The 11,362-nt window shown below is 41.6% G+C and overlaps 1 protein-coding gene across 2 annotated transcripts in view; it reads right to left on the minus strand.

Annotated features, from left to right (window-relative positions):
* LOC109915132 (spondin-2-like) overlaps positions 1-8,832 on the minus strand; it is a 37,905-nt gene extending 29,073 nt beyond the window's left edge. The window contains exons 1-2 of one of the 2 annotated variants that reach the window (XM_020514733.2): positions 8,646-8,832; positions 6,709-6,923 (exon numbers count right to left, since the gene is read on the minus strand). In XM_020514733.2, coding sequence (XP_020370322.1) covers positions 6,709-6,923; positions 8,646-8,829 — 399 coding nt within the window. In that variant the 5' untranslated portion in view covers positions 8,830-8,832. Of the gene's footprint in view, positions 1-6,708; positions 6,924-7,287; positions 7,329-8,645 lie in introns of those variants that run through there. The other variant, XM_048608695.1, reaches the window with a different exon arrangement.
* Positions 8,833-11,362: the final 2,530 nt, after the last annotated feature.

Consider the following 11,362-nt stretch of genomic DNA (forward strand, 5'->3'; position numbering starts at 1 on the left):
AAACGTCAGCCTTCCTGCTCCTCTGATGCTGCTTGGCCTGCTGTGTTCATCCAGCTCTACACCTTGTTATCTCTATTTAAGCATAGTTTTCTTTCTATTACTTTAACCACATTTTTAAGGTTAAAAACTTGCATAGATCAGTAACTGTGACTCAACTCTGAGACAGAAGGTTATGGATTCAGTCTTGCTCCACAGATTTGCGTACAGAATGCAGGCAGACCCTTCAGTGCAGTTCTCAGGGAGTGCCATCTTTTGGATGAGAATTTAAACGAGAACCCTGCCTGCTGTCTCAGCTTGATGTAAGAGATGCCAAAGGCGTTATTTCAAAGAAGAACTGGCTGCCCTTGACTTCCAGCCAAGATTTATTCCTCAACCAGTATGACTGTAAGCAGATTTAGGGAGGCAGTTACAGAGCTTAAAACCTAAGCAGGAATTGCAGTCCATATCAAAGCTCTGCATTGCCTTGCTAAACCACTCAACCTGTCCCACCCTCTCTTCTTACAACATACCTTTTTAATAGCTGCCTAATATCTCCTTATGTGGTTCAGAGTTGAATTTCATTTGATAGCAGTCTGGGAAGTGTTTTAGCATGTTAAGGGTGCTATACAAATGCAAGTTGTTGAAGTAGAGGTTGGCCTGAACACATTAACTTATTCTTGGTCCCCAAAGTCCCCACTTTCTGACTGTTCCCCTTCTGAACTGTTAAGGGAGACTTTTGGCAGTTTCTGTTGGCTGATGTATTTAATATACTGTCAGGCAAGCCTCTTCTGCAACATTTGTGGTTCTATATATATCTTCCTGTTTTTCTGTCTCCCTCTGCTTTGAACATCTTCCTGTTTATGTTGTAAAGTGAGATGTTAGTTGGGCACAGATGCAAAAGAAACTTTGCATTGGCCTGAAAAAGTAAGCCAGCAAACATTGAACGGCACAACATAGCAATGTTTCACTTAAGTAGTGCCTATACTGATGGGACATGTAAATCATTAGTACTATTTGCCCAATATAGATAGCAAAGTATGAAGATGACCTAGGACAATGAAATTTACAGGGAACTGCATTGAGTTTCTCTGTTTTATTATCCACAGGCTTCTGAGAAATTAAAAATGAATGCATTAACAACTAAAGATAGCATGGCTGTAGGCTGCCATGTGAGCCCTACACACTTCCTGTAAGTTTCCAGCCAGCTAGAACTTTACTGACTACACGTGAGCCCCTATCACTGGCATCAAACCTGACAAAAGTTACCTTTGTGTGCATGTCAAGTGCTGGTCAAAACCATGTCAAATTTGTGACAAAAATAAGCTTACTAGTGATCCCAGCTGCAAAATGTGGGAAGTGTTCACTTCAAACATTGGCATATTTCTTACCTTGAATAACACAAAAATATCAGGGATAAAAACAAGACCACAGTTGACTTGAAGCTTCTTATCAGATGATGTTTGTGCTAAGTACTCATGAGTTATGTGACCTCACCTCAATCTTATGATAAAACCACAACCTTTGAACCAGGTCATTCATCTCATAAATACCCTTCTTAATTCCACTGCAGGCTCGTGAGAAAATGCAGACACAGTGCATCTATGGAGTTCATTGTCTTTTGACTTTTGCTAAATTGGCACATTTTTCTGACATTTCAAACATGCCAGTGAAGGTAAAAAAAATTAATGTTGGTTCATTCTCCCATTTTATCTCCTTGTTTGTAGAAAGTGTAAAACATTCAACATGGCTGACAGCCGCACCAGAGAAACTAAACTTACAGTTCATCCCCTACTCAAAATGTTAGGCTAAGAAAATTGGATTCTGTGTTTATCGATCAAGTAAAACATCAATTCCACATTTGTGCTATAAGGAAGATTTAACATTCAATATGATGATCAACTTCTCAGATACTGAAGCTATGTATGTCTATACAAAGCAAGGCTTGGACAGCATTGTAGCTAATAAGTGGCATAGGGCATTCATGCCACATACATGTTTGGCAGTAAGCATCTCCAACAAAAGAAGATCTTTCCTTGACATTCAATGACATTTGGCAGAGCAGAATCAATGGATTGAGTCCTAGGTCTGATCCTATGTCTATTGGTCTTACCATCACTGAATTTCTCTCACTACCAACATCCTACCATTGAACAAAAGTTCAATGGACCAGCCATATAAATATTGTGAAATCTGAGGTGGACAACTCACCTTTTATATTTCAAAAGAACCTAGGAATGTAATGAAATATTCTTGCCTTTTCTGGATGAGTATAGCCCCAACTACACTAATGATGCTCAACAGCATTCAAGCTAAATACTGGCTCAAGCCCCATTCACCAACCTAAATATTTACTCCCACCGCCATAGACAAGTAATGGCAGCAGTGTGTATAATGATACACTGCAGTAACTTACCAAGGTTCCTTCAGCATCACTTTCCAAACCTGCAATCTCAAAAATAATGTCCTCATAGTCCTACTCTCCAATTTGAGAGAGATGACAGGTGGTGCTTTAACCTGAGGTTCACCACATATCATGTGAGGGGGAGATGTTGAGAAGGAGGGTCCTGCATGGTAACCTCAGACAGTTCATTAACTGAACCTGTGCTGTTAGTGTTGTTCTGCATTGCAAACCAGCCATCCAGGCTAACTGCAGCCTCTACCACCAAGGAGGACACAGACAGCAGGTGCATAACTGCAAGATTCCTCCAAGCCGCACACCATCAGTTTCCTACCCTTTCACCATTCTTTCACTGTCCCTGGGTCAAAATGTTGGACCATCAAAGCTGTGGGTGTACCTACACCGCATGGACTGCAACAGTTCAAGAAGTCGGGTCACCACCATATTCGCCCGGATATTTAGGGATGGGCAGAAAATGCTCGCCTTGCCCATGATACTCAAGTCACAGTGAAGAATAAGAATGAACTGTAGAATTATGGAATGATTTAAGCACTGAAAGGAAGCCATTCAGCCCATTGTGGTCTGCTGGCTCCGTGCAAGAACAACGCTGCTGTTCTACACCAAGTCCTTTCCCCGTAGATTTTTTCAGTTGGTTGTCTAATGCTCTTTTAAAGGTCCACTTGAAACTATCTCTGTCATGATTTCAAGCTGTATTTTTCAAATCCTAACCTAACCTCTCTATGAGGAGAACGACTTCACTTTCCCCTCCTCGTATTGTAGAATTCACCTCAAATGGGTGACTGTCTGTTTATCAACCTTTCCACCAACAGAAACAATTTCTCTCTATTTACTCTGTCTACACATCTCATGATTTTGAACACCCCGATCAAATCTCCTCTCAACCTTCTCTTCCTTAGAAAGAATGACACCAGTTTCTCTAATCTATCACTCAGTTGAAGTCCTCATCCCTGAAACCATTCTTGTAAATGCTTTTTTGCATTCTTCCTGAAATATGAAGTCCATAATTGGACACAAAATTCTATTTGGGGATGTACAAATAATATAATTAATAAATTAAACAAGTAAATAATGAACTTCATAAACATTAATCCAACTTTCTTGCTTTCTTTCTTATACCTCCATTTATAAAGCCTATGACCCTCCCTGTTTTTTCAACTACTTTTGAATCATACTCTGCCACCTTTAACATCTTGCTGCTAAGGCTTTATTAATCCTGTAGCAGCATCAGTTTGGAGTTTTAGACCATAATTGTGATACTTAAAAGCTGATAAACAAATCTAATTTAATCTCGTTTGCCCAATGCTGGCCTTGGTTTGGGGAATTCCTGTGGGGAACTGAGTAAGGATATCCGAAGGTCATTTAGAGAGAAGATTCTTGGGAATGGCAGCTGCTTGTAAAATCCCAGTTCCTCACCTGGGGAGAGATCGGATTATCAAGGTCAAAAAAAGTAACAAGAAGGTATTCGATCGCACAGCTGCCAATGTTGAAAATAGGGAATGTATGAGAGGTCAGAGGAGGACCCTCATATAAAGATCTAGGAGGGTTGGTCAACATTACAGAGACAGGGAGATGCAAAGCCATGGAGGAATTTGAAAACAAGCATGAGAATTTTTAAAAGGAAGTATTGTTGGACTAGGGTCATTATTGCTCATGGAGGTGATAGTGTGGGGTGGAAGAGGACAGCAAAGATGAGTCTAAACTTTGACCCGTCCCAACCTATGCCCATGTTTTCTGGGTTTAGGTAAGTGCAGTGTATCCTCCCAGATATGCTTCTATATCAAACAAACACAAAGTACACTTGAAGGGAGTTAGGATTTTCACTCATTTGGGCATCAGCGTCGTCATTTCTGTTCCCAGAGTGAGGACGCTTTGAGGACCAGAACACCTAGCAGAGACCTTGCAGAAGCCCTGAAGCCATGTCTGAAACCCCAATTTGAACAGAAGATGAACTCTTAATGAAGTAATTTCTTTTTATCCTTATTGTAACTCAAAATGGCACCAGATTGTGACAACAAAACACTGTTCACTGTATCTTCCAGTTACACATGACAATAAATCATTCATTCACTCACTCATTCATTGTGTGTCAAACATGATGATTGGTTTCATTTAATTAGGTGTTAACAGTGGATTAACCACAATGATTAACAAACAAAGGAGAGAAAGAATCATAACTTTCCTATCAAGATGGTAGCAGAATAAGGTGCTCCAACCGGAGCTCCTCTGCTCCTTCTTTTATTTCTCACTTCCTTCTCTTTTTGGTGTTTTCCCCATCTTGGTGCTCATCTGCCCTGTGACGGGCTTCAGGCTGGTCTACCAGCTGGTCGAGCAGCTTGTGGTGGGTCCCGGCCTAGTTTCTCAGCAGCTTGTGGTGGGTCCCGGCCTGGTCTCTCAGCAGCTCGTGGTGCATCCCGACCTGGTCTCTCAGCAGCTCATGGTGCATCCCGCCCTGGTCTCTCAGCAGCTCGTGGTGCATCCCGCCCTGGTCTCTCAGCAGCTCGTTGTGGATCCCGGCCTGGTCTCTCAGCAGCTTGTGGTGCATCCCGCACTGGTCTCTCAGCAGCTCGTTGTGGATCCCGGCCTGGTCTCTTGGCAGCTCATGGTGGGCCGCAGCCTGGTCTCTCAGCAGCTCGTTGTGGATCCCGGCCTGGTCTCTTGGCAGCTCATGGTGGGCCCCAGCCTGGTCTCTCCGTAGCTCATGTGGATCCCAGCAAGGCCTCATGGCGGCTCTCAGCCTAGTGTCTCAGCGGCTGCTGGCAGCATCTCGGCTCAGCGTGCGAGTGGATCCTGCCTGGGCATGTTCCTGAGGCACCGAGGGACATCAGAGAGGCGGTAGTTCCAGCAGCAGTGACAGTATCTGTGGCGGTGGCATCGAAAACAGAGAGCTGAGGTCTCCCCATGAGAGTGAGCTAAGTGGAGGACTCATCAAAGACTGTTGAACTTTTAACTTATTCCTTTATTTTCCTAGTTTAAACTACGAAAGACTTTAATGTAAACTATTACCTATTTCTTTACTTTTCTACTATTCTTTGAAGTTATGCTTAACTTTTTAACTCTCGTTTCTCTTACTACTTTGTGTTGGTACCTAAGATGGTGCTGTGTGTGATGACATTATACAATTTTCACTGTACTTCTGTATTTGAGTACACATGACAATAAAACCTAAATCTAAATCTAAAGTGTTGTTGATCCTGATTAAAAGAAAAGAGAAAGTAAACTTGCATTCCTATATCATCATTCACAACCTCAGGATCTTCCAAAGTATTTTACAGCCAATGAAATGTTTTTGAAGTGTGATTGTTATGCAGGAAATGTGGCAGCAATGTTCTGCTGGCCGTAAGAGATGATGGTCACATAACCTCTCCTAGATTCGGAAAAAACCTGCTGTCCTGAATTTGGGCATCTGTACCTCAGAAGGTGGTGGAGGTAGGTGTCATTGCATTTTTTTAACACAGACATCATTAGGTTCTTGTTAGGCAAGGTTTTTGGGATAGATCGGAACTTGGAATTCGAAATACAAACAGATCAGCCACCATTTTATTGAATGGGAGAGCAGTCATGAGAGACTGAATAGTTGACTTCTCCTCCTAGTTAGTGTCTTTGCACGTTCAGATAATCATTAGATTGACTTCTAGAAATCTTAGGTATATGGGAATGGCATACATCAATGTTTGAACAAGGAACAAAAGTGGACCACTTGGCCCTATGAGGCTGCTCCACCTTTCAATAAGATCAGGGCTCATCTGATTTTGACTTCAACTCCATGTTGCTGCTTAGCCTTGATAATCTTTCATCCCCTTCATAACCAAGAATCTATCTATCACTCCCTTAAAAATATCGTTGTATGTTGTGATTCTTTTATTTCCATCTACAAGACGGACACTCTTATCCAGAGGAGATGGTAGAAGCAGATACAATAGCAGTGTTTAAGAGATAGCTACATGAATGGAGGGATGCGGACCACATAGAGGCAAAAAGTTTCTAATTTAGAAAGGCGTAATGTGTTGGCGCAAGCTTGATGAGCCAAAGGGCATGTTCCTGTGCTGTGCTGTTCTTTACTTTGCTTGTTGATTCTATTGGCTGTGGAGTTCTTGAATGCCATACGATCAAGCCTCATGGGTGAGGACTGACCTCCAGATATTGATAATGGTACTGTATCCATTGGCCATACACTGGCAAGAGTTGCTTCTTTACGAACTGTACGGGAGGTGTTGAAAAGCGGAGAGGGACTAAAATATACATCATCTTCCTAGAGAGGTATGAAAACACATGTCGAGTGAAAAAACAGCCAAAAATGCCTTGTAACTTACAAGAGGGTGTGACGGAGTGACAGTGAATGCTGTGCTGGAATTCCCTTCTCCTGCCGTGATGGGATTACTGTGAAAGCAGCCGTGCACAACACCCTGTGTGGCATTCACCTCTTCTAATAGGAGTTCGTGCTTTCCATCCTCCGCAAACATTTTAACGCCAGAGGAAGCCATGGCCCCTTCCACCCACAAAGTGAAGTCATAGCTGTGGACACAACCTGCGAGAACAAAGCATCAAGAATGAAGCAACAAGGGTAGAGTATTTTTTAAAATTTGGTTACATGCAATCGAATGGCCTCTCATTGTGATTATTCATTGTGAATAGTATTTGCCCCTTGACACCAGCCACAGTGGGGCTCAGCATCAGCACCTCAAACTGTCCTCACACATATGTAAGCAAAACAATTAGCTAGCATTTCTTCATGTTATTTAATCCTGAGAACGGTATCTGTTTCCATCCCTTCTAGTGCTGCCACTCTTTTTTAATCCCACTAATACAATAAGTTCCTTTATTTAATTGGACTACTTAGCAACAATTCAGAATAAAGGATAACTAGCACTTTTTGCAGCACAATTTCCTACCCTTTTTCTAAACAAATTTTCGAGGCACAGTTTCCCAAAGCGTAAACAGTTTGATTGAGTCATTTAATTCTCAGAACTGCTGTGGATTGAGAGCAGCACAAACATGAACTGTTAAGATTTTGAAACATTATGGGTGTAAACAAAGAAGAATTTATGATTGCAGTTATTAAATTCAAGTGGCATTACACTATGCAACCATGGTTATGGTTTACCATGATACAGCTCAATGATATTTATACCATTGCACTCAGTGCTTTTTAATTACAATGTTTTTTTTTAAAAGCAATCCTTCTTAGAAAATGGCTATTCCTGGAAAGGCCAGCTTTTTAATGCCCACCCCCAGTTGCCCATGGAGATATAGAACCTTGTTTATCAGCCGTCGTTATTGGACTTATTCAACTGAGTGGCTTCCGAGTACTCTTCAGAAAACAGTAAGAGTTAACCATTTTAGAATGAGACTGGAGTGTCAGGCATTGAGGGTAATGTTTTGGCTCCCAGAAACATGTTTGTGAATGTTAGAATGATCCAACAGCTTCATGGTCATTTTACTGATACCAGGTTTTTAGTTCACAGAATCCCTACAGCATGCAAGCAGGCCATTCAGCCCATCAAGTCCACACTGACCTTCTGAAGAGCATGCCACATAGATCACTCCACTACCCTGTATTTCCCATGGCCAAACCACCTAACCTGCACATCTTTGGACCGTGAGAGGAAACTGGAACACCTGGAGGAAACCCACGCAGACACAGGGAGAACGTGCAAACTCCACACAGACAGTCGCCTAAGGGTGGAATTGAACTGGGGTCCCTAGCACTGTGAGGCAGCAGTGCTAACCACTGAGCCACCGTGTCACCCCAGTTTGAGCTCAAATTGAATTAACAGGATTTGAACTCACATTCCACTGAGTCAATCCCTTTGGAATAGGGGACCAGGTTTTCCTGAACGCAGACACCACCGTCTGTTTTCAGGGAATCTCAAATTTTCAAAGAGGCCTCGACAGGCATGGGAAGCTCACAGCCAGACCCGTATCTGGTGTATGCAAGGCCTTTGGGCACTTGTGTTTTGGCCTGAATGAATACAGTAGACTGTCACATATGGAGTGTAATGAGGTGACTCACCCAAACCCTGCTATTGTTAAGGTGGACACTCAATTTGCACTTGTAAATTGGTCACAGCACCACTTAATATCTAGGCCAGTGGATTCAGAGAAAATATGGTTCTCTCTTCAAGTTCTTTTCATTCATTGTCGACCGATTGAGTTGACACAACTTACTTGTTTTCTGCAGTAAGAGTTTTATTATCCCAGCAAACTGTGGGATGTTTAGATCAAGAATACAACAAAAACCATAACTCACCGAAAAGCATAGACCACTGGGCTGGAGGTCTGTATGTCGGATATTGCTTTGGAAAGGAAAAGCTGTTCCACTCTGCCAGGAAATGGAGAGTGTAGCGTGCTGGGTTCTGAGCTTGACAGTGGATTACACTGCCGGTAGTGGCTGGAAACATGAAGAAGAGCCAGAGAAGAAGAATAGGACTCATAATATTAACACTGAGGATTGAAAACTAGAGATCAATTCAGAGTGCAGTCCCCATGGTAACGCAGAATCTGGACACCATAGTTTTCTGAATAAACAAAACCTTTGACCTCCTGTAGTGGATAATTCTCAACTTTGGTTAATTTTTACTGAAGTCAATCTCTTGCAAAATAAATCCTCTTCTATCTCCCATTTAGTGCACTTTGGAAGGTGTAGATCAGAAATTCAATTTCAATCAGAACTACAATTTGTTCTCAGCTGGAGTATCAAGTTCCATTCTGGGCACCGCACTATAGGAAGGATGTCAAGACCTTGGAGAAGCAGAATAGAATGATTCCATGGATGAGGAAACTCAGTTATGTGGAGAGAATGAGACTTTTTTAGTCAAAAGTGTTGAAATTTGTGGGGAGATCTAATAAGAATATGAGAGATTTTGATAGTGTAAATAAAGAGAAATAATTTCCATTGGATGCAAGATCAGTAGCCAGGGGCAATGGTTTGGTTCTCACAAGGACAAGCAACATTCCTTAAATACTATATTAGTTTCAGTGTTGCTGTTGGTTGCTCTTTGTCTCTTGTGACCAGTGTTGCCCATACTAAAGACAGCATCACTTTCCCAGTGATGCATTCATTGGGTAGCACTCTTGCCTTGGAGCCTCGAAGGTCATGAGTTCAAATCATACTCCAGAATCTAGAGTGCAAAATGAAGGCTGACATTCCAGTGAAGTACTGAGTGAGTGCTGTACTATCAGGTGCACTGTCTTTCAGATATTTCAAACCTTTGTCTCAATCCCATCTGCTCTCTGAAGATCTCCTGGAGCTTGGACTGATGTCTATCCTCAACCAACACCATTGAATCTGGCTATTTATTTCACTGTTTATTTATTACCATTATTTATTTTATTGCTGTCTGAGGGAAATATCTGTGTGCAAATTAACTGCTGCATTTTTTTTACTTTATAACAGCAACAACACTTCAAATGCTCATTGCTTCTAAAATGTTCTGGGAGGTCCAGAGATTATACTTGGTGCTGTATGAATGAAAGTTCCTTCTTTAAGCTTTTACCAGATTGAAGCAAAATTAACTTAATTTGTAGGAAATCTTTGACGTGGGAAGGGTACAATGATGGAAGGTGCTAGCATTGGGGGTCTGTGACACAACTGAACCTTTACTCTCACAGATTCTTTTAACCTCGTCACCTGATGTAATTCTTCTGCAATCTCTCTGTTTCTTTTCCCTCAAGTTTCAACAAGATATGTCTGATAAGGTTTTGATGTTTTCAAAAAAAAAGTACCTTTATAAATGTCTTCTTGTTTAGAATCAAGGCCTGCGCAGGCAATCTTGTTTCTTAACAAGTTGCGATATTTGTGTAAATGCTGGTGTAATCTATATGTGATTACTCACTGCACTGTAGAGCCCTTAATTCTAGATTCTCTTAAATATTGCATCTTTTTGGAAGTCAACAATGTAACAGTTGGCTTGATGTATCTCTTTCGGTCACGGTTTAGTTCCAAACAAAAGATTAGTTTTATATCGAGCTTCTAGATAATTCTCCAACAAAGGCGAGCACTGTATTACATGTTTATTTGTGAGTTGTTGAAAAACATGCCAAGTTTGTAGATAATAGACATAAAAATGGAGAGTGCTGCACAGTTAAATGTTTCATTATGAAACTATTTCACCAGTCAAATGGGCATGTAAAAGCATCACTGTAAAATCAGTCCTTTTTCTAACCCTCTCCCCTGTTGAATACTGTTCCTGGGGTGTTGGTAGCTCTTCTGCTTACACCTCCTCTAAAATCCACTCTTCACACACAAACCTAAGAACAAATTTGACTGTGGAACCCTTTGTAGGCCTCAGTAGGGGGTTCAGTTAGGCAGATGCTGGTTTGTGATAAGCAATAACACCAGCAGTGTGGGTTCAATTTCTGCACCAGCTGAGGTGACTATGATCGACTCTCCTTCTCAACGTCACCCCTCGCCTGAGGCATGGTGATCCTCAGGTTAAACCACTACCAATCATCTTTTTCTAATGTGATAGCAGCCCTGTTGTCCAGTAGAACTATGGTTACTTTACCCTTAAATGTGCTCAACATTTGTATTTTCATGCAAAGATCTCAGAGCCTCCAGTCAGATAGTTGCCACCTTTTGCTTGGCCAGGCTCGCAGATAATGGATGGCAACTTGCTAAAGGGACTCTCAGAGGTCAGCAAAAGTCAACACCTTTAGGAGTGATCAGGAGAAAATTGAGAGTAAAATTAAATTCTAGCAGGATCTCAATTTTTGATTTAGCGAGCGGAAGCCATTCTGTCTCACTGCAATTGATGCAATCACCATTGAACAATGAGTCCCACCTGATTCCTGCAAGGTAACACATCATTATCTCTGTATGCATACAGTTAGGTATTTTAGTTTCTAATGAAAAGAAATCAAATGTGATTACAGAAACATAATTTAAAGAACTCTTCAAAAGCTTTAAGAAAGAAGATTGCAGGGATTAATGCAGCTGGCCAGGAGAACAAGTTGGCTCCTTAAGTT

This window comes from Rhincodon typus, chromosome 20 (genome assembly GCF_021869965.1).
Source record: "Rhincodon typus isolate 14 chromosome 20, sRhiTyp1.1, whole genome shotgun sequence".
Taxonomy (NCBI): Eukaryota; Metazoa; Chordata; class Chondrichthyes; order Orectolobiformes; family Rhincodontidae; genus Rhincodon; species Rhincodon typus.